The sequence below is a fragment of the Argopecten irradians genome, chromosome 15, assembly GCF_041381155.1.
Source record: "Argopecten irradians isolate NY chromosome 15, Ai_NY, whole genome shotgun sequence".
Classification (NCBI taxonomy): Eukaryota; Metazoa; Mollusca; class Bivalvia; order Pectinida; family Pectinidae; genus Argopecten; species Argopecten irradians.
In genome coordinates, this window is record NC_091148.1 from 33,318,313 (window position 1) to 33,343,317 (window position 25,005).

Genomic DNA, 25,005 nt, shown 5'->3' on the forward strand with positions numbered 1-25,005 from the left:
CGTAAACACGTGCGCTCGCTCTCCTCCGATACTGACGTTTTAAACCGGAGAAACCAAAGTCATGCTTTCGGTTGCACCATAGACGGGTCGACGTCTTAAGATTTTTCCAAGATTGTTTGTGTCCGAATTTCTTTGTCCATGTAACCACAACAAATAACACAATGGCCAGCGTCCCGACGACAGACAATGAGGTACGAAACTTTAGCAAAAAAATTTAGTTACTGCGCACCTTCGTACATCTGTTCTATTGTTCGGCCGAGATTTACTAAAGCGCTTTAACAATAAAAATCCGATTATCAGAACTTAGCGAATTGATCTTGCTTTTGTTTATCTTTATAAATCTCCCATTTACAGTGGAGCTTACACCCGAAATCCACGTCTGAAAGTTAATTCGGACCGGTCCGTGATTACAGATTACGATCGATTTTAAATATTATAATATAGACTAGTAAGTTGACATCTCCTACTCCGGCATGTTAAAACAGATGTATAAGGTTACCATTGTGGCGATCTGCCAAAACACGTTTAAAAGTCACACAGGTGGAGACTGCCTTGAGAAAATGGGACAAGTCGCGTTTGAATAAACTGCACACAAAAAATATGCTGAGCTGTAACCGTTTCCATCTGATAATTCCTTCTCTCGTCAAAATAGTCCATATCGAGTAGATTTGGTGTGTAAAATAAAAAAAAATAATGTATGAAGAACAAATCGTCCTTGAATATCTGTTTTGATCGATTCAAACTACATTGCGGCGATATCCCTTCATAGCACACAACGCTGGTCGGGTGAACTCGATATTCACGGCGTGGGCGGGGCCTAATTGTAGGCGGAGTTAGGGGCGGGGCTTATGAATACCGGTCCACGTGCTTAATAAAATATGCGCAGTGGGCGTGGCCTGTGTGATAATAACACCGGTCCATGCTATACGAACTGTTCACTGTGTAGTTGGTGCCAAAACTGTATAAACAGGGATATATACTGTGAATGTTGAAGGATATCGTACCAACGCAGTAGTCTAGTTATCTATAGTAATCAGTGCACAAGGCTGTGATATTTAGTCATTCTGTGTTGTTTTAGAGAAGCTATTTATTCGTCAGAGAACTACACTCCACGTGTTGGGATATTTATACTTCTAATTTTATATATTTAATATTTTCATCGTTTTTTAATCATCTTCACTACAATGGCTACTACCATTCAACAGAAAGATACTACATACACAAAAATCTTCGTCGGTGGACTCCCTTATCACACCACAGACACCTCACTGAGGGAATTCTTTGACAAGTTTGGAGACATTGAGGAAGCCGTGGTCATCACGGATAGACAGACAGGCAAAAGTCGGGGCTATGGATTTGTAAGTAGTTATTTCATAATTAGTGACAATTAATCAATTATTATTACCGAGTACCATGGTATTAGTTCACCAAACTTCTATAGGGGATATTCTCTACAGATAAATCTGGAACAGCATTTTCAGCTTTCTTCGCAAGCTTACCATTATATAGTGCTAAATGGATATTATCGCAAATTAGCGTGTTTATATACAATTTTATATCAAATCAATAATCTTAGACAAACCTAGACGTTATTTGCGAATTTTGCCGATTATCACTTCTTCGCTGTAACCACTAACGTAAAATGTACCAATCCTCCCTGAGGTACACAGTAAAGGTATGTCTGCTGTCTCCTAACGGTGACATATAGCTAGCTCATACTTGTTATACCTTTAAATGTATAGCTACTGTAGACCACGGATTCCTTTAAAAGTACAAATAATGTATACAGAACGAGAGATTTTAAACCTTGACAATGTTTTTATATTTTCTTCAGAATATTCGATAATCCTTTCTGTAAATTTCTGAAATTTTACACCTGTTTCGCGTCTCAAATCTCCTAAAAGATTTCTAAATTGGTCAGAACCCGATCTGATAGTGATCTATATAAGAAGATATGTAGTAAGTCGTGTTGTGTAAGATCATACTTTTAGGGATCATTTCTATAGTCCTGTTCTGTATAACCTGTATACAACATAGATTAATCCGGTTCTGTCCTTAGTCACTGCTATCCGACCATTAATTCTTTACCCGTCATTGGCTTTCTTTATACCCAATCAATTAGACTGACTTTAACCGCTATATCGGACTCGTACCTACACAGTAAAAAAAAGCACATCACGTAATGTATTTAAATACTCGGTACTCATCATCGTCGTATCACCTTACTGACCAATTATAGCGCGCTCTTTGCTATCTATTAGAGAAAACTGGGGACCGTGCTAAAAGTTTTAATTTAAATTTTAATTTAAAAGCGTCGTTAATTATAAATGGTTAAATGTTTTTTTTTACTTTGGCGTATGTAATTAACATAGCAGGCTTATTAGAGCAGAAGTATTTTACATTAAGTGCGTATTGGAGTCGTCACAGTACACACAATTTACTAGTCACAATCTTCGTGTGTAATTTGCACGTGATATCTACATTATATATACACTTGCAATGATATTTGCATCATTTACACGTGTAAACTTACACACATGTGTGTTACCTGTATGTGCATATCTTATATATGTGTATACAAACAATGTTTACACGTGCATTTAAGTTGATAAAATTTCACACTTTCATTTACCTGTTCAATGTAAGTTCCCTTGAGCTCGTGTCAGCGCGCATGTCCCATCGATGGAGATGACAATCTAAATAGCTCTGTAGATATGTGCATTATTTACGAACTATCGATTATAATCTACCGCTGTATCTCTCATATACATATCTACGTTCACGTGCACTGTGGTAGCATATACACACAGTAATCTGCTGCGAAATGCAAAACACGTGTCGAAGCTAATAATACGCATGTATGCTTATATTACATAGTATGTTACGATGATAAGTTTTTATTGAAGTGGTTTATGATTTCATCTCATCTCTCAAATAGCAGACATATTAACAATGGTTCTAAAAATAGTCGAATTACCATTCTATCTCCTATTGTTTAGCATGGCCTTGAAGTATTATAATGTTATTTCAGTAGTTTCGTTATTGGTATGGATGTCCGTTATGATTACCCCTCTTTGGTGCCCCCGGAGAGGTAAATAACAGCTACCCGCTGTAGTAAACACTGCCTTATCGTATAGCTGTATAACGGTGATTCCTTTCTTCATGCAGGTAACAATGGCCAACAGGGAGGCCGCCGACAGGGCTTGCAAGGACCCCAACCCCATCATTGACGGGAGAAAAGCTAATGTCAACCTCGCTTACCTGGGCGCAAAACCACGTGGCATCCAGACAGGTACGGGTAAGACATCTTATCTTGATAGTTCTCACCTGTATATACAGGTATGTCCAGTTTCTGGTATTGTTTGTCAACCTGGAATGCGAATGGTGATAGACATTTCGGAGTTATGGTATTTTATTCCAGTTGTTTATCAAGAAATATCCGTGACCCAACTGGTAGGAAATTATAATTTTAACCCAAATACAAGACACAGTCAAAAACATATAAGACACCTTCTACGCACAACAACAGACAATTTCAAATCTATATTCAGTATTATTCATACACGTTTATATAGACATACATGAAATATGTTTAATTTTTCGTCCGTTCCCACGTGTTCTTTGAATACATTTGTTGAAATATATGTACAAAAGACCTTGAAGCCGGACAAAGCGTTTGTCACAAGGCTACACGGATAAGGTACGCCCTATAGGTATTGTACGTATTATTCTCTGTTGTGAATCCCTCAGATTGCTATTTGTTCAGACATTTAATTCCGCTTTAACGAAATGAAAGATTCGGGCCGGTATGAAAGGCATCACTTTGTAGGTGGGTATATGACTTTATTTATATATATATGGTTTAAAGCCCGTGTTTCCCTACTGTAAATTGGCCACGTGCTTGGACGAGCCACTGGTGTCAATATTATGACTTTAATAATACGATATTTTAGGTCAGAAATCATCGGGTTACTAAAATAGGAATTTTAATATGGCGGGCAGAAATTGAAAAATTAGTTAACGAGATAAAAAGTTTGGTATGAATAGTAACATGATACTAAGTGGTTAGAATTGTAAATTTCAAAAAACGTAAATTTGTGTAACTCGAGCCTATATGAATCGTGTGAATTAAGGTTATATATTCTATAGTGCAGGCACGTACGAGTATATATGTATATAAAAAGTGAGATAAGTAACTGTATGTATAACGGTGACACATAGCGTTATCCAGGGTTAAATCATTCAATAGTTAAACCCAGTCTTTCAATTTCTGACGTATCTATGAATGTCTAGCTACATTTAAAAATGGTACTGAGTGCATATATGGGATACAAGGCATCTGATAGTATGACATAAGATGTCATTAGTATTGAAGGACGTTTTACCCCTAAACCTGGTAGTTCGGTGAGTCACGCACAGGTAGGACAGATACCTGCTATTTGTTTTGTGACGAGCCGTTATACAGCTAAATTTCGGTAGATAACACATTTACTGGCGAACATGCTAATGTATTTTCCTAGTCTATATAATTTGTTGATGAATTAACTCAGCCAATTTATGGAGTCGTGTATACAACTAACTCCGAGTTGATTAATTTAAGGACTGTATATATTTGTACGGTTGTTTACACATTCATGTACGTACTGGAGTTTAACATGCAAACCTGTATTTAATGTATGTTTTTCAGAAATGCTAAGTGATTTAGACGTTACAACTACGTGTATGTTGTATATACGTGAATATTGATGGAATGTAACCGTTTATTTACAATTTGCGTAAAAAAGATAGCATTTAAATTGTTGCGAAGCCTTTGATCTGAAATTAATTTTAGTTAATAATTTTTCGGAGTGAAATAAAGCTGTCAAATATTCGGAATACTACACGTACCCCCCCCCCCTCTCAGAACCTCCAACACACACACATACCCTGGCATGGACACCCTATACACCTTTTACATCAAATTCCAATGACTGCTGACATATTTTCATGATCTTTACCGGACAATTCCGCTTTTAATCTATAATCCACGAAATCAGTATATTCATTAAGTTTATAAATCTCTGACCTGGATTTATTTTTGTTTGAATGATTAAAAATTCGTGATAACTCGGACCATCTGTTGTCTATGTGGCTGTTCCTCTCTGTGGACCATATTTACAACACATGGTAGTGCTATTTCTCTACCCTTCCATATTCCTGGAGATTAGACGCTTCGCTGGCTAGTCTACCATGTGTTAGCTATAGCACAATTTCCACGGTCCTTTCGGTTTGTTTCTTTTCCGTCAAATTCAAAAAACGTGAACACCGTACCCCCGCCCAAAGGTCGTTGCTAGTTGTTAGATGTTTGTACAGTATTGAGACTATTGAAAATGTATGTAAAACTTTGGTGATAAAGCTCGGGGTATTATCAGAAAGTTTACTGTGGCCCGTGATAACGCACTGTTTAAAGTCTTGGCAGGACAGGCCGGCGGTACACGTTCACTTTGAGTGACAGAACCATATCCAGAATATATCCCCGGCATGGTGCTGTTTGGAACTCTTTTGTGTTAGTGGTATGGCATGGCATTCATCACATTATGAATGCCCATGACCAAAGTGAGGTTTTGGTGAATTTCCGACATGTTAGAACAAAAGTTGTTCTCGGCACGTAGAGTCACTAGGGCATCGCTTGACTTCAAAAACATAAACCTCGATGTGCGCGTGCTTTTCATTACAGCTCGCGCAAAGGCTCGTGTGGTGGTATTGGGTGTGTTCGTCGGTTCTGTACCATTACTGAACATAGACAACAATAGACAATGGATGTTAATGCCATTGAAGCCATGTCTGAGGCCCCAATTGTCTAAATAGAAGATAACACAAATGCAATTTACAATACTGACGTGGAAGGATCTCGGTTATTAACATCGGGCTTATCCCTCGGTTAATGTCTTTGTCCACAGTTTTGGTATAACACCATATTGACCTCGACGGAGGAATATTAGATAATCATATCTAAATGTATGGGAGTCGGTGTGTGTTAAAGTGTTATGTTCAAATGTCGCTAGTATCACTGGCATCTTATCAGAAACAATAAAGCTGAAAATCACAGCTAAATCCTTTTTGGCAATGAGACCTACTTTCAATCATCGAATTTCGAGGTGAATATACATATAAACCTACAGAGGAATCCCTGTACGACATCTACTCACAATGAAAACTCACCAAAGTTGTTTTTTGTAATCAATTAGTGCGAACTGTTGAGAACTGTTCTAATTATATTGTCATATAGACAGGTTTAATTTCAAAGTTTGTTTCACGTGACGTCTCTCGCTCAATGCCAGTCTGACGATCAGTTGTAAGCGGAGGTGCTTAAGGTTATCGAATTAATCAGTTTCTTTTATGTAACCGTTCGACCGTGAAATTGTATAGTCCGAAAATTAGGCTGTTTTTCACACGGCAAGTCTCTACACGTATTCATTAATCTTTACTCAGAAATTAAAACTGTCTGTACTACCTTAATCCACAATGAGTGCCAACACGATATGAATTATAATCCAAATTAATATCTGGTCACGTGGTACGCGGAGATTTAGATAACAATACAGCCGATTAGTTTATAATAAAGTAAAGCTGGTCTGATTAAAGTCCATAGAAAATAAAAGTTCAGATTTGTCAAGAATTCTGTTAATCCTAACCTACTTAAATATAATAGTTGAATAAAAGGGTGAAAAGTTCAACTGCCATACAATCATCACCACAATCACACCTATATAATTAACAACCCCCTAATTAATAATATACAATCAGTGTCATTGGAATATGTTGCTATAACACTATTGAAATAACTTTGAATGACATGCGACATTAAATAAAGTTTTGTTAGTTTTTTATTGTTATGATCCCAGTGTTCTTTTAATTGCCTAACTGACGCTCTGCCCCCAATGCGACATTAAATACAGTTTTGTTAGTTTTTTTTATTGTTATGATCCCAGTGTTCTTTTAATTGCCTAACTGACGCTCTGCCCCCATTTTAATTGCCTAACTGACGCTCTGCCCCCCTTTTATTTGCCTAACTGACGCTCTGCCCCCCTTTTATTTGCCTAACTGACGCTCTGCCCCCCTTTTATTTGCCTAACTGACGCTCTGCCCCCCTTTTATTTGCCTACCTGATGCCCTGTCCCTTTTTTGACATCTTATCTTAAACAGTAATACCAATCTATTACTAGGTCTATCTGTTTAATTAATATCCTCATCTGCACGAAGTCATAATGTGATCAGAGTTTCTGCAGACTACATTCAGTGTGTGTAGTGTTTCCACAAACTTGACCAATGTTCTGCTATTATCTAAACATTGAAGGCTACCGAGACACGACGCTTTAATCTACGATGTGCATACCAATTGAAAGCAACGTAACCATTTTTGAACTACTGTGCACAAAATAATAAATTACACTATTCCATACAGTTTTACAGAAAGTGGATACTAATTACTGAGAATAAAAACAACATCAAGTCAATTCTTTTCTCTTATTTTCAGGAATTCCACTAGCCATCAAAGGTCTACCAGGAATCCTCCCTAGCCAATATGGGTAAGTTTCTGTTTTTTGCTAAACATTTCCTAACACATTAAAACCAACAAATCAGACCAAAAAATTGGTGGAATATTAAATTTAGAAGGAATATAATAAGCCCATGGGTCGGGCGACGGGTGCAAAATAAAGATTGTGGGCTCAGGGGTCAGGCGACGGAATCAACTTAGAGATAATACAGTAATATATATAAAGTCTGCCTAATCCTGATTATAATCATGTACATCATCGAAAATTATGACATTCAGGATACTGAGATAGGAATATAGAAAATATCCAAACTTGTTTACATCATCTGCAATAATTTTATCGCTTATGATTTAATGATAAATCAAATCATCTACTTGTACTTGTAAGAGAAATACCAAAAGTCGCCCGTACATTGAAAAAATAACAGAATTTCATACCTGGATTTAGGATTTAGAAACAAATTAGCGGCCAATTGATCAAGTTTGTGTTTTATTTATCACTTATAGAGGCTAGGATAAACAACACTGAGTTGTCACGTGACATCTACCATGACCGGAAGTGCAGTCAATAACATCCGGAATAGGGCTCGGTACCCTTTTCCGGACAAAAATGTTCGACCTGCCACAGGGCTCGCCCCAAACAACACATAAAACGGTGATTCTGATTGGCTGTTTGACTGTGACGTTTGAAGTGTATTTTTGGTCATTTCTTTTTTCAAACTTTCGTTCCTTTTGCTTGTACAGAGTGTGGTATCCTATGTAATACTCTCACTATGTCCTTTTGGTAACTGAACTTTGAACTTTGAAATTTGAAGTTGTTATTATAAATGTTGGGTGTTTTTAGGGCCTTGAATGACTTGCTGTATTTTTTTAAAAAAGAAAATACTGTGATTTATTTTTGGCATTTTTTTCTCTTGAAACAATTCACAGTGCAGTTTCTATTGACAAATTTCTGTTTATTATCATACCCCCTGTGTGGTCTTTGTTTCTTTTAATAACCCTTTCACCCCTACAAAAACTCTTTCGAATAGTCTAAACAATGTATGGTTGATTTCTTTTGTGATATTTAGGGGTGATTGGGTTGAAACCATACATAGAGTGGCGTGTTGATGCTGCACACGTTGTGGAGACAAGTTGGGGTGTTTTATTACTAAAAAGTCCATTTACGTTATTTACTAACACTATCCGGATTCTTTTGTCACCGGCTACGACCCCTTGCATTAGACACTGTAGTTCAGCGTTCTTGAATCTTTTTCACCGGTTCTTTACCTTAGAAACACGTAGTCGACCGCCCGCTCATATATATCATGTTTTCTAAATCTGTGATGAAATGTTAATTGCTAATTATTAATTTGGGATGTACACTGTTTGTATTTAGGCTAGTATAGCTAGACCTTGGATTCTGACTCTTCTGTACCTATATTTCTTGCTAAATTATCCCGTGGAAGACTTTTCTAAATCTGTATTTGATATATTGTAGGATTTATTTTTAGCGATTGTTGTTTTTGACGTTTCTGAAGTAAACGTTACATTTTCCCAATAGGTTTTGGGTTTACACATAGTTAGTGCCCATTCTGTTTAAATATGACGATGTTTAACTCGATGTAACTAGCGAAGTATAAGTGATTGTGTTCCACGTGCTGACAGCACGCGCCAAGGGGTCCAGATCTCGCGCACATCACGTGGTCGATGCCAGATAGGTTATGATGGGTCCGCATGCTGGGATCAACTTTACAACAAATTTCAAAGACATGTATATTTTTCCAAAAATATTCAAAACTAAACCAAATGTTGGAGCGTTGTGGGGGTCGAGGTATGTTTAATGTTTGTAGCGAGGCTTATGTATGGCATATGTCAGACCCGGGTCGGAGTCTTGTGCCCTGGACACGTGACACCCTAGGGAGGACTAATTTACTCTGGAAATTTCACTTTTAGCTCCCCGGTAGATCGCACGCGCTAGTAAGTTCAGGATGGCATATATCGCCCAGGAAACTCAAGCGTCCTGCGGGACCATGAATGATACCGCTAAGTTGCTGCTCTGTTTTAATGGAAATACGAAAATACGACAGGTCTTAAAACAGTGAAAAATGTAAAAAGTCTTAAAATTAATACATTTCGTTATCTTGCTGTTTTTATACCCAGAAGGTGTTCGTTATATAATTAGAAAAACAGGATAAATATAGAGTAAACGGGGAAACATGGCGGAATGACTACTGTAAAGGGCGGTGGTGGATTTATTACCGTAAGTGTTATAGTTTGATAATGATAGGTGCACTATGTACTATATGTACACATGTACGGTAGTTTGATTTCGTGCCGTTATGTGGCAGGTTTCGACATTACACGGGGGTGTTTTAAACACATTTGTAAACAGATCGACAGATCTCATTTCCCTTGATACGTATCACATTAAAAGTTCTTACGCCACTGAATCCCATTTCTGTGAATATGTTTATGGAAAGATATGATAACATTTTATTATTGAAATCTCAAACCTAAAGACATGATAAGAATGCAGTTATACTGCATCAGAAACACAACGGTGGAATTTCTTATAAACAAATTTTACTCCTCGCGATCCATGTTAATATGTACCACGTGGTGTAATGTCATTAGATGTACACGCCGATGTGAATTGCATTTTAATACAACAAGTATGCATTAAAACTCTTCGGCGAAAACTAGAGTCTAAAATTAAACTTTTAATACCCTTCTTACTAGACCGAAGATAACGTTTTATTCTGGTTTTATTAGATTCGAAAGAACTTTAAACATATTAAAAGTCAAAAGCGCGAAGGTCTCAGACAATGGAATGGAAAAGTGTGCGTTATCTAAAGATAGTACTATATGTATGCACGTGGAATTTATTGTTCTAAAAATAGTTCCGTTGGTTATAAGTGCGTGATTTATACAGATACTCGGACCGCGCTTTTCCAATAAGTAAACATAAAGATGTATTAATACTCGTGTGTGTGTAAAACGGATTTTGTGTTAAGAGCTTCCGATGTGAGAATGGATATCTTGAAATGTTGCAGAAGTACAGTTTAATCTCGTCATGTAAAACCCGTGTGTATATACCGTAATACAAGTGAGACCTCAAGTAGAAAAACAGCCTTATAAATGATAAAGTTTTCCCAGATCCATACAATCGCCCTTACTCTAGATATCAAGTACAGAAATTTGTAAAAAATACCAAAATATCCAGACAAAAATATCCGAGAATTTCTCCCACAATCGGTCCGTTGTAACATATGGCACGAGCAGTGAGCATTTTACACGTGAATTGCACACTCAACGTTCAAAGGCAAAGGATGAATGATTCTGAGAGCACGTGTAAATATTTGCAGACTTGTGTTAGCGTAAGCTTCCTGTTGAGTTCTATACTGACCATGTGTTAACAGAAAGCCCATAATGTTTACATACATGCTTACATATTATATCTCCTAAAATCGAGAAGTACAGATGTCCGTGAATTGGGCCCCAGTTTATATACTTGTTATGGGATAAAACATCCAGAATTATCTCCGTTTCGGAGCTAAGTATTTGCCATTAAAAGCGCATCTTGTGTAATATGCAATGTAGATAGATACAAGCGCTTGATAATCGCCATCAGAGTTTATTTATAAACAAATGTAAATGTATCCGATCCAACCACAACTTACTTTAAGAATAGAACTTAATGACAGCGGCCATTTTGTTTTCCGCTCCATTTAGTCTGACACGTGACGACGGACCATCATTGACCTCCTCTAATTAATACACTCTAATGTGGATCTCTACCCACCGTTAACTCTCTTAATTAGCTAGTTTACGTGTGAGAGCCTGTCCCAGCGGGCACCTGTCTGGTAAAATCTTCCACATACTCACTGCATGTGTAATGGCATAGAAATGAAGCTATTCGCATCTGATTTCAGTTCTTTTAATATTATACAATCCATTTTATTTTTTAAATGACTGAACTTAATCAGAGAACATTAAAGCTACACTCGAATAAATTTCGTCATAATTTTACTGTTAATTGAACAAAAAGGGAAAACCAAAATATATTTTCCAATGAACGGGAATTTGCCAAGCTCACGCTTGTTAAAACATTAACTTCAGCTTATGTCATATAAAAGGTGTTTGCTATCATTTCCACCATATGTACTTAAACTGAAGTTAATTCATATGAACGTGTTATCTACTGGACATTCTGACCCTTACATCTACTGGACGTATTGACACAATGGTCAGTTATTTCTTAGAAAACAGGGGCATCTACAGCCGGATATGTATTGTTAATCTCAAACCGGATGTGTATAGATAATCTCTTATATTAACATTGGTATGGTGTGACGTAATCACCTGTTATGTTGATTAGATGTAATATTATGGGATGTCCTGACCTTGTCTTTCCTCGCCCATACGTCCTTTAAAGGGTAATAAAGAGGAAACCTTGAATTGTTTTTATCAAGATTTCTCTAAATTTAAAAGTACAAATTCGGAGTGTCCCGATTTAAACCCTTTTGACCACACATATAGAACATTTTAATTAATTGAGGCAGGTCAACCTTATCGCTGACCATGGTATATATTCTTGAATTCAGCAGGGTGGCTCCTTTATCCACTAAAATGACCAGTGTAGTTTTAATTCAACACGATCAGTTTTGATAAGCGGTAATAATTTGACAAAGCAAGCATAACTAAAGTGTCACCAATCCCGGCTGGATCCCTTTAACACTGTCCTATATAGGTTTAATACATGTATCTGTGTGTACCGTGGGGATTAGTCTGTATATCTACTGTGTCTCACACCCACCCGATATATCCAATTGGCCATTATTTTCGGAATTAAATGGCACTTTTACATTAGGCTGACTATACAGGGTACCTCCAGGACAGACCATACATGTTCAGAAGCTAGATTGAATGTATACAAACATGTCCTATTTCACAATATCGGGACAACAATAACGTAATCTATAAATTACCACCCGACCATAGCATTCAGGAGTCAAGATAGTCGTAATACCGCCCGGTTACATCACCCAACTTTGGAACTTTTGGTGATTACAGAGGTCAATTTCTCAGTCAAACGATAAGAAGATAAATAATTTGTTAATTTTGATTTCTTAAAATGAAATATTATTAGAAATCTATGCCCAACATAACAACTTTAGACTTATGTCATTCAAAATGGCATTCTGGATTGAAGTCCAACTCTTGGATAGACTTTGCATCTTCTGCGAGTCGTAACCATGGTTGCCGTTATTGACGACGTATTGTTGTTAATATAGGGCCGTGGGCGAGCGACTAATACCTTTGTTTATGGAGTAAATTACTGGAATGAAGTAACTACCAAGGGAGATAATCACTAAAAGCATTTTGTTCAAGGTCTGTTCCTCATTAACGCATGGTTGTGGTCATCACCAGCGGCGGCCTTGGCATGACTGAAATGGACGTAAGACACATCTAATTAGCATTTTCATATCTCGACTCCCGTGGGGCTAGCCCCGACTCCCACAGCAATGGATGTGTCTGTCACTATTTTAACCTCTTCGGACGGACAAGACTACCCAAGTTTAAATGGGCTCCCATTGGAATTCGATGCCAACTTTGACATATTTTATTAACGTGTGTACATTTATCGATGGACAGCCGCCATCGCTCTACGTCATATGAGCACTTTCAAAATCTCAGCGATTATGGATTTCTGATGTTCCGACTTTTCCGACAAATAGACCGATAATCCGATACGAATATTATTAACACCTTGGTAGTTTATTATCTATCTGTAGCTCTCTGATATACACCCAGGATCCCCCTCCTTCCACTCTCAAACACTTATAACGATACAGCAAATTAGACACACCCCACGAGGAAAATCCCGGCAGCCAACTGTCGGGTTCCGGTCGAGCGGCGCGTTCGACATAGATTTATTAGAGCGTTAAAGCGTCTCACTTTCGCCGCGGTACCTTCTATATATTAGCCATCGTTATTGGTAGCAGATTTATAGTAAAGACCCTGTACTTGAGCATTATAACACTGAAGTGAATTATTAAAACCCTTTATCATTATAGCATGCCTCGTCCACACGTTTCAGCTAACTTTTGGTCGTGCACAGATGTATCTAATATTAGTAAGACATTCTCGACAGGGCTCCGGAATCTACACTAAGAAAAGAAAACCGATTACGGTACAATTCCGGATTTGTTTTCAGAACAACACACCCACATGGCTATCTGATTACAACCGAACAGTAGAATAAATCGTTATTCCGCTCATGGACTGAAAGATTGTTGTAAAACCCCAAACAAACCTATTTTTTTGACTTTAAAGATTGCATTCAATTTTAGAATGAGAAACATCACCATGGAAACTGGTATATGTATAGAAGAACCTCACGCTTTATCTCGCGATAAGATGAGAGATTTAGGCCACTTTAACTGACAATTGTAACGGTCATGTCACCACTGACATCCAAATGGGATCTAATCTTCCGACTTAGAAATCGTCAGTCTGTTATATCAAAATCCTTTATGATTGAAATTGGAAATATTTTCTGTATATTGAAATTTGAAATCCCTATATATAACTGGTAATCTGCCCGGGTTAGAAGGTAAAGATGCCACCACACAGTACCACGATATATTATCAACAGATTCTTCACCGAGCCTTTCAGTACTTTAAATAATGTTTGTTTTATTTTAAAACTTGACTTTAGATGTTTATCATTTATAAAATCTCTTAAGAACGCGTTAATATAGTCCACAGTGAGAGTGCCAAGGTCAGCCACAAGCATAGCTAAGATAGGAGGCGAAAGATATTCACTGGAAATATACATTTGTATCTCGAATATTCAAGTTCAAGAGAGAGGGCCACACCTGGACTGAGAACTTAAAATTGATGTTTGCCTCGGATATCGTTTATTTTTAAAGTGAAATATGAAAAGGTGTTATAGTTGGCATTGTTTCCAAGCACAATGGTATTATTGAGGAGATAGCTTAGTTATTACCTGTCAAGTAGTTGCGAGGCCTCACACATGTAATAAACAAAGTCCTGATTTCAGTTTGATCACATTCGGCTGAGTTATTCCAGAGGAAGAGTTTTCATACTAAACGCGTGGATTTTTTGTTAGAATAATGCGTGATCTTAAAACCTCGGCCAAACGAATTAAATAATACCAATCCGTTTAATACATTTGCCAGTATAATTATGTCGGGTTTGGAACAAGGCATTGTGTAATCGTTTGTTTTGGCGAGGGTCGTGAGACAAAAGAACCCTATCTGCCGATAGGGGGATAATTGGAGTTTCTAAGTTTTCACACGTGCACGTGTTCGCGCGAATCCTTGTTCGTAAAAGGCGTATAAACGAACATATAGCATAAAACCTTGAAAAAAGATAGGTATTTACAGAAAGAAATCCACAAAATTTGTTAAAATTTCACTCATTTTTTTAAACATAGTAATTCATCCCTAGCATACCGTCTGGAATTACAGAAGATCGTGCAGACTTAGTGCACGCGCAAAATGCAAATTAAGAGTTAAGATTTAATTTGCGATAGGTGATAGTTAAAAATATACGCCGTTACCCTTGTAGCTATGTCGAGGGGATATGGTACTGGGACGTTATAGTAAATATCTTGTATATGGGATTAGGGTGGTTTAGTAGTTATAGATATGGTTTCATAACTCGCTGTAGGGTCTGAGTACATCGGCTTTAGACCTCCTTCCATGCTGAGGGTGTACTTGTAATTTCATGCTGAATGGCAGGGTAATATAAACTAAAGTCTTACCGGCTTCGCAAACAACACATTACTACAGGAGTACACGACCTAAGAACTTAACTCTTTGTTACGTTAAAACTTATGCTTAATCATCCCGAAATGAAATTCCAAATCATAATTATTATAAACTTTGACATTGATAGCTATCTTCGATATTATTTTCCCCGTTAACTTTAATTTACCAATATTCTCACAATGCTGTAGGTAAGGCTTGATGGTATAACGAGCAACAAAACGTAACAAAATACTTATTTAGCTTTCCCCATTGATCATAGCGGGACCAATTAAAGAACATCGGGGTTCAGCTTTGAATAAATAGATATTCCGGAACATTGTATTGAGTTCGTGTTTACTTTTAGTCAAACCTCAGTTGAATGCCGGGATACCCCTTTTGTAGACTTATCTAAAGCAGGTTTCCATATCGTTCTCTAAAAGCTTTACGTTTTAAAATAACAAATTATCTCTGGTTTTATCCTGTTCTTTTCATTTGCTTAATATTATCAGATTTTATATAGGCTAGCAAGCCGCCCAGCGACACCCTTTTACTGTATGGGGATATTTCAATACCAGGTTTAACTCACTGGCCCCAGGTTTTATAGACTTGCACATGATAAATGAAGAATATCTTTTAGATAGAAAAAGATAAGAGCAGTGTATCAGACACTTGTAGAAATCATGGATACCGCGTTATCGTATACTTTATTGTGTAACGAGACAGATAGAACAGCCGACGTCTACGATTCCATCATAAATCAAATCACCCGTGTCTGTTTGCAGGTATGGGCAGTTTAAAAACATCATAATGCATTGCTCTCTGTACTGCATTTCACTGCAGTGGAGAAAACATCAAAATTTTCAGAGAAATGTAATGTTTTATTTAAATGAATTCTGCTAAGCTTTACCAAATGTTCTCATTTAAACTTTGATACCAACATACAAAGTTTGCATGTCACAATATTCAAGTTTCCTCGACAGTGCCCAGGTATACTAGGTAGAAGTGAGGTTGTGAGACAGGCTACAGATAGAATTATTCCATTCATTCATGTGAGAGGCTAGCTGAAACAATATGTTTGTTCTCGAGAGCGAAATTAACAGAGTATATAGAGATCAACAATCGGGCAACTCCAACAATCCTGAAGACTTTATCAGCTTGACTTTTAATTGCTTCACTCATCGAAAACTCGTATAAATACACAAAAAGCTAATCACTGAATCAAAAGCTGAGCCTGCATATCATTGTAAACTTGTTTTAATGCTTTTAGGCTTGAATATGTTACTTTTGCATTTGCTCAAACTTAAAATAAGCCGAGAAGGTTTCGGCAAGCAGAGAAGATTCAGATAGTATAGGTATGAACTTGTGCCATGAAGTGACTACCAATCCATACCCTCACTGAACCTTTCACCAACAATGGCGGAGTACTAATTAGTCCATTATACAGAATAAACAAGATATCATTGTGGACTATTCTATGGTACAGGCTATATCAATGGTATGTGCCAACGTAAACGGACGCTGGAACTATGGTATTGACCTGAATGGCGAATGTGCATACCGCTAGTTCTAAAGGACAGACAAAGCAGGACGACGATATGTATTGTCAATAGGTTTCATTGTTTTATTTTAAATGCGACGCACTTCATACTGTGTGAAGGAGATTGATTATTAAATGGACAACTGACCTTTTAATGGCCGTTCCTGATACGTCTAAGTGGCTTGCGGAGGTGATGGGGAGGGGGGAGGGGGCAGGAAAAGCCATGATCAGACCAACTCCGTTCTAATAGAAAATATAGATGTAATGAAATGAACTATCCAGACCTTTTAGATCTAACAGACGTTTAAGATCCAAACATTGCGTTGGTGATTCATTGTCTGTGATCATGAGAATTGGCTGTTACGTTACGAGCCTAGTTCTGGTCATACCGACAACAGCGCCACGTTGTTACCGTATGATCTAACTGACAGAACCGGATTAAGTCCCGTCATGCCACGAATCCGGATTTGATAGATTGGAAAATATTGATCAGAAATTCCGTTGCAAACATGCCTGATCTACAGGTAAAATATCAATAATGTCGTGATGTAACGTATAAGATCTGAGAATCTGAATAAGGCGCTGTCGGACGCTGCTTATCAGACACGGGACCTTATTTACTCGTAATATCGCTTTGATATCGACCAAACCAATTAAACGTGACATCCGGGCATTGACGGACACTTTGATACCTTACAAAGATGTCTGAATGTGTCGCCGCGTCCCTTGGACTGTTTTTGTTGACCTTTCCAACTGCCAAGACGTAGCCATACTACCATGCGGTCCTCTTGGTATTAGATAATGTTTACACCATTCGTTCCAGAAGAACGTAAACTTGTCATTTTAAAAGTGTAAACGTTTACATGTGATATGTGAAAGTGGTGAACTGAAGTGTGTTGCGTCATTTTGAACAGTCTTACACGTTTGCTTGCAACAAGAAACAAATTGCTTTGATATGCAAGTGAATGTGTAGTGCTTAAAATTAAAGAGACCCTTTTGACACAAGGTTCCTTCTATGAAATAAACGAGGTAAATATTGAAATGTTTACCATATTCAAGCATCCAGGCTGACCACGATTGAAGAAAATTATAACTACCTTTCATATATAAGTGCATTTAGAATGATGGGTTTATAATAATATTGAATTATCTTAATTCATCATAGATATTTGGACTCCCCGAATGACATTTAGAAAAGCCTTTTTCCTGAGATATCGACAATACCTGATGTTAACCTGACAAGCGGACACTTAACACGGATTCTATTTTGTCCGTATGTAGCTAATGTTGACACTTGGAATTTGTAATCCATACTGTCGAAGTAACATTGTCCAATGGTCAAGTACAAATGACCAGGGGTCATTTAGTGTTCAACATGCCAAATACAATACAATCTGGAAACAATTTATCTTAATATTTAATACAAATTCGCCTGATCTTTTTACACAGTCCGGCACTGATCCGACATAGTACATGGGGCAGTCTGATGGTTAAATATTTATTTTATGACCGGTAAAATATTTTAAGTAGACGATTTTAGATATGGCATTCGAAATATTGTAACGCCCTGAAACTTAAAAAAGATTAAATGTCCGTTGTACGAGTTCATGGTTAAGTGATTTTAAATCTTTGCTATGTCTGCGGTTTGAATGCGTACGCATTGGTACGTAAAACGTTATTTATATGGGCTATATATAGAATGAGGTCGTCTTGGTCTGAAGTGGATCATGTGTCAAGTTAGAATTACTGACCGGATTATATCATAAATCTCAAAGTCTCAAAGAGTTTAATCAAAAATAGTAAAAGGGGAATATGAAATCGTAGATGAAATGCAAACTAGTATGTTGTATGTCATGAAATATTCGTGGGCATAATGGTAGAAAAGAACGCAGACGGGACAATATCGACATTTACAATACCTTATCAAACAAAATTCCTTATTATTTGTTTGCCTGGTTCCGTATCAAGCATGGGAACAACCAAAATATCTACATAATGGAAATTGAATATTATGCACAATAACAATATTGTACTCAAAAATACAAAATGAAATTATTCAAGACGTTTAATTGGATTTATTGATATTCAACCTCAGTGACTGACCTTTTGAGTTTCTCCTAAGTTTTTAAAACAACAGAGATCACCGCCCACTTGTACTTACTAAGGTAGCATACATATGTAAAACATATCTTTCACGTGGAGTAACGATGCACTCTAACCGGCCATGGACTACGTTATACGAGTAGTATAATTACTCAAAAATAAATCATGGCTTTTTTGAGGTAAAAGCAAACAAATTGATTTATATAGGATGGCGCTCAGACAAAAGAAGGCCGACGTATCATGGTAACAGATAATAGGGCTAGGGTGTATTGAGCTCAAACGTTTAAATGACTTTGTCCCATTCTTTTTGAGGGTTGTGTAACACGTGTCGAACTATTCAAGGTCAGCATAACGCTTTTTAGCAATCTGGGCCATTCAAATGCTTTTTTGTCCTATTTATGTATTTTGAATACTTTTATTTTGCGCTTTCCATCAATTCGGTTGTTGGCATTCAATGCATGTATTAACAGGTCTAGTTAGGACAAATAGATTAACAAACAGTCCCATGGAGGTCAAACAAACCTAACGTTCCAGTACATAAGCCATTCATCAGCTTTAAGTGCAGTTCATTCGTATTTGATGCCGTCTTTTTGAGTTTGCCAATACTACTTCCTGTACTTCCGGAGCTGATGGGTCACGTGTTTGTTTTGTGGTGGTCAGTGTACTTCAACACATTTTATTCATTGTCCTCATAGTATAGTGTTCAGCCGCATGGTCAAAAGGTCAATTCTAACCAATCAGCATCGGTGTTTGATTTTTAGTAGGGAAACCTGTGATTCCAGATCAAATTTAGATGTATTTATTCTGTCTGTTGTTCCTTTCTGTGTCTGTTGTCATTCCAGTATAGACATTCTGTTATCTGACGACCCTGGTTGATCAGTATTCCCTCAGTCGCAGGTTTGGGATTGTCTTTAGTTCATCACGCCATTTCTGCTTGCAGCACCCGAGCTATAACTGGCCAAGTGGCAAGCTTGATTGAGTTTTTGGATTGCTTCTACGTAGTCCCTTCTGTCACGTACTGGGCTTTTCGAAATCCAAGGGAGATTATTCCCCGCGCTGTTTGGAGAGTTTTCTGTCCCCAATTAATATAGTCTGTCCTACCATATTTATAAACACTGAAATTTAATCCTCACGTTTAAGTGTGTATGTTTGACGGAATAGCCTAGTATCGCACGCATATATCACAGATTTGATTGGTGTTCTTTACTGTTATCAGGGTGTGTTCCTTTTACCTCCCCGGTACTAGGTTCATGCTAAATGTGACATGTTATTATATTAAACTTACTTAAAATCATTAACGCAAAACTATCCAGACTTTTCAAAAGTTAAAATATGCATTTTGAATAGACTGATTATATATTTTTTTTAATCTAAGCCATCAATAGAATTGTGATTTCGACGACTTGATATATCTACAAAAATGTTTTTATGTAAAATATCATAAACAATAAATTTGCCTTTGTGATGAAATGACTTCAGCAACACTAATTGTCATCTTAAGGATTTAGCCATATATATATCCTGTATACTCTCTTCCATTATCATCCTACTATTTCACTATACCGTTTTATTACCTTTATTTACCTCTTTACTTATTCTCGTCTTCTCTTTATACATTTCAGATTGCCTCAGTACGTCTATCCATCAGCGACATACCTCTCCGCCGCCGCGGCCACGTCGCCCAGTCTACTGGCGTCGATGCAGCACAGCAGCTTGAGTCCCACCGCTGCCACCACGGCCGCCGCTGCCACAGGACAGTTTATTGACTATAGTGCCTATGCATCCCAGTTCGCCAACGGGACGTACGACTTTCCCTACACCGCCACGACGAATGCCTTCGTGACGCCCGCGGCGGCGTACACATATGCCGTGCCACCGACCATCGCCGCCGGAGGTCACGCCATCCACTACCAACCACAACAGATCCAAGAACGAATGCAATAATTAAAGCTTTATTCAAAGAATATTTAGAACATTATTATGTACTGCTAGGGACGACCAAGGAATCGAAATCCCTTTACGTGATAAAGATAAAAGAGGAAAGAATGAGAGATTTTCATTTGAGCGCTTGGATTCGAACCAAGGATGTGTACCATGTACGCTAAGGTATACTTGTTGTCTTGCATCCATTTTATCTACAAAGACTATCGAAACTGCTGCGCCGGAAATGGAACTCATTTATACATGTGCGCGCGCATACCCATTTTTACCATTGATCTCTATGCAAGTAACATAAGAATGGACTGACCCATTTATATATGTATTTATATGGCCGTGACATTGCGTTATACCAATGTTAGTTGTAGAACGTGTGAGTGAGACGAATGCCTGGTAAAATATGTTATATGGAAGATGGTGCAGATGAAGCGAGAACGATGGCGGATCATTTTTGTACATTCGTATATATATAATTATTATTTCTGTATTATCATTATTATTGTCAAATACTTGTTTACATGTTCAGCTTTAATAAGCTACTATATGTTGTCGACGTTACTATACAATTCAATTTTCATGTTTTCATTATAAAAATGTTTTGTTACCATGGCTACAATGTCAAGCTGCTCAGCCTTGCCGATTATCAAGGTCATCTAAACGCTTCATTTTATCAATCAGTCACATCAAATGTGATTTTTATTCTTGACAAAGGCATATAAAGGAAAAGTCTGATGCATATTCATAAGTATTTTTCATATTCATAATGATAATGAATAATTAAATTTGATAATTCTTTGTTGAATATGCACCAGTTAATTCTGGAATAATCTAGTTTAGACTAAATGATATAAACCAAAAAAATCAATAATTTCCTAATTCATTGTAGATCTTTTAGATATGAAATGACCGTACCATATTGTATATATATTTCATGAATCATTCATAAATTCATATTAGATAAACGTATATAGCGTAAAATGTATTCATCTATATTCATTAATATGTAGGCGTATTAGTAATTAATGAAACTATTGTTCTTAGATTAGCTTACCAGACAACTGAAAGAGAATTGGTTAACCTAGATATGTCAGGCGTTCAAAACTGTATCCTAAAACGTCTTCATACAAGACTTTCAAGATTTCTCTTATATATAAAAATAAGTTAAGGTATCTTTGGAATATCTGAAACATCTAATTCCCAGTTAGAAAGAGGCTTATCAGTTTTGTTTTTTAGAAATCTGTTGAAGATCATATCAGTGATCATAAAGACGTAAGGCAAGTGAATGTCCTCAGATTCTTTCAGACGGACCATTCTGTCAGACAATCTGGTTAACCTGTTCTGGACTCTAATGTTGCTGATAGTTACTGTTGTTTTTTTATAGTAGCAACCCTAGCAAGTGCTATATTGATATTAAAAATATAGAATTCAGTCATAAAAAACCCATTTTTTAAACCTGACAAGATGACAGAACACTTATTCATTCTAAGAAGGTGCAAAAGCCGACCTTCCAAGTTATTCACGAACAAAATATCAAGTCTAGTCTTTGTCCGATACAGGGATAATTCTCTAAGATGCAAAGGAAATACTTTCCATACAAAAACTGATAATTATAAAAAATAAGTTGATTTGTAATAAGATTATTCTTTACGACTTATATTAATTTTACCGTGAGAGCTTAGTACCAATGTAGAGCCTTGTGTTGATTAGCTGAAATAAAACCGAACTATTACATGTGTATCAGTCCTACTAGGAGAACACACAAACACACAATTATGTAAATCAAAAGATTTTTTTATATTTATTTATTTTTTGTTTTATATCGAAGATAACACGGAAGTCTATGTCTCATTATGACGTCATTAAATTATATTGACATAAGCCCCATATTTATTGTATATGACAGAGCGAATGATGAATAGCGAAGCATGATTGGTTGGTTCAAACTTTGAAAATTGTGACGCTGTAAGCCTGTGTAAAGGTTATGTGATAAAAAGCAACGCAGACGTGGTACGAATGTAAGGGGAGTTTAAATGAGATGATGCAGAAATTGAGATGCATTGATTGGTTGTACAGGTGTCACATGATTGTGACAGAGTTATATTTTTATTTCTATTTATTAAAACATTTTTTGAATCTCAGTTAATATGAAGGAGTGCGAGTTTAGGGGTATCATCGCTAGCTTTATACAATCAAACATTGTCTCGACCCTGATCAGTTCCTCGTCCGAACCTCACACTCACGAAGATGCTTGATAAAAGAGATGTGTTCCCTCGAGAACAAAGCTACATCAAATGCATATATCAGCTCATTTATTTATTTATCCAGACCGGGAATGATGTGCTTCTCTTCTCTCCATACCCATAATGCACTTGTAGAATATAACATAAGAAGTTTTTTGTGATAACTATGATTTGAATGGAACATTCAATCAAGTTCTTCAAAATGATTAAACGTAAAAGTTCGCCTGGTCCATTATGGGATATGTCTGGTAGAGCTTTTCCCGTAACACGAGACAGCATTCCAAAATGTGCCACATTAAAAAGCTCAGGGTAAAATACAATGACGTCATGTCATTCAACAATTCATACATGCAGTTCATCATTTCGAAAACTTAAAAAAAAATGTTTTAGGGTCTTAAGCAATTTAAAGCGGAGATATCAAAACAAAATAAAATTATTGTTATTTTTAGAACGACAGACTATCATATTTAGTGTAGACAGAATTCTTCTAGTAAAGGCACACTTTCCTAAACATGTTACGGGCATCGCTGGATCACAGAGGGGAATCATCTCAATTTCGTCTTGAATGGAAGCATTCGACTATTTTCGGAAAGCAAATTTGCAAATACGAAATTTTCCGAATGCAATTCGACAATTTTCGTAGAACTAATTTACTAAACGACATTTGCCGAATGCTATTCGACATTTTTCGTAGAGCTAATCTGCATATACGACATTTACCGAATGCATTAATTGAACATGACTCCACCAAGTTGTATTTGTTGGTCTCCATTATTTATTGTGGCCACTGCTTTAAGAAGCCATCACATGTACATAAAGCAGGGGCAGACTATACTTGTTATTTTATTTATTACCAAGATATCGTTATTGTATATAGCGAATTTAAATATGCAAATCTGATCACGTGGCTATCTAATTTACATATTTTGTTTAATAATTTATCGACGGACTTCATTCGTATTTTAATGAGGCATATCATTATTGCATACGTAGAGACACACAAGTAGAATTTTAATCATAGTTAAAAATCCACACTAGTTAAAAACTATATACATCCCTTCGTCCATCTTAGAGTAAATCAGTAGTGGTATTATAAACCTTTAACATTATATAACTGCTTCAGTAATATCAATGGTATCTTAGGTAGCACACGTGACCAGCCATGCAAATGTATCATGTATATGTAAATTTTGTTAATACATAGAATCATCATGAATTAAGATATATTGTATGTAAATTTAAATTGAATGGCTAATTTATAAAACAGATTAACTAAACTACGAGTCATATGACGATCAAATCTCGCCATGTCTCGTAAAGTCTCGCTTAGTTATCAAACATTATTTAAGGTATTTAGTCAAATCAGTACTATATTTGGGACGGGAAAAATACCCGTATGTAAGCATAATTAACTGTTGACGATAAGACCATTTATTATGTTTAAATTTACCTATGTTAAAATCATGAACAAATAAAAATGCAAAATGTATCTAATTCTCTTTGTTTTCATTTGATATCATGGTTGTGAAACAGCTGAGAGAAGTGGGCCAGCGTGAATCCGGATATAATATCGAGGAGCCGATTTAATATCATTTTAAATGATTGTGTCAAAGGGAACATGATATAAAATCTGTATGATATAAACCTTCTTTACTCCAAATGTTTGTCTTTATAGCCTTCGTCAGAAAGGTAGATTGTTTAAACAAAAAAATTGTAGCAAGATATTGATTTGAAAAGCAAATTGCAGTGTTTCCTTGTTTCCTACGCAGACAAAAATTTGGAGTAGAGACGATTGATATCATACAGATTTTGATATCGACAAACAATATTGAGAAGTTCGGAAATATCTCAATCCGGACAGTTGGGTCAGTCGATGGTATTGTTTATCAC

At 36.7% G+C, this 25,005-nt stretch overlaps 1 protein-coding gene across 2 annotated transcripts; it reads left to right on the forward strand.

The window, feature by feature from the left end:
• Window positions 1–926: 926 nt before the first annotated feature.
• Window positions 927–24,604, forward strand: LOC138309122 (RNA-binding protein 38-like). 2 transcript variants are annotated; one of them, XM_069250271.1, is made up of 4 exons: window positions 927–1,358; window positions 3,169–3,298; window positions 7,517–7,568; window positions 20,560–24,604. In XM_069250271.1, exons 1-4 carry the CDS (start codon window positions 1,185–1,187, stop codon window positions 20,879–20,881), a joined length of 678 nt encoding a protein of 225 aa, XP_069106372.1. In that variant the 5' UTR covers window positions 927–1,184; the 3' UTR covers window positions 20,882–24,604. The 2 variants fall into 2 exon arrangements, with proteins under 2 accessions (XP_069106372.1, XP_069106373.1); XM_069250272.1 differs by having other exon boundaries at window positions 928–1,358; window positions 3,169–3,292.
• The last annotated feature ends 401 nt before the right edge of the window (window positions 24,605–25,005 follow it).

What these genes read in the sequence shown, in the direction of transcription:
- LOC138309122 (XM_069250271.1), top strand. Translation starts at nt 1,185, where the DNA reads ATGGCTACTACCATTCAACAGAAAGATACTACATACACAAAAATCTTC. An exon ending in AAAGTCGGGGCTATGGATTT is followed by an intron (nt 1,359 to 3,168) that starts GTAAGTAGTTAT and finishes TTCTTCATGCAG; the next exon opens with GTAACAATGGCCAACAGGGA. An exon ending in TGGCATCCAGACAGGTACGG is followed by an intron (nt 3,299 to 7,516) that starts GTAAGACATCTT and finishes TCTTATTTTCAG; the next exon opens with GAATTCCACTAGCCATCAAA.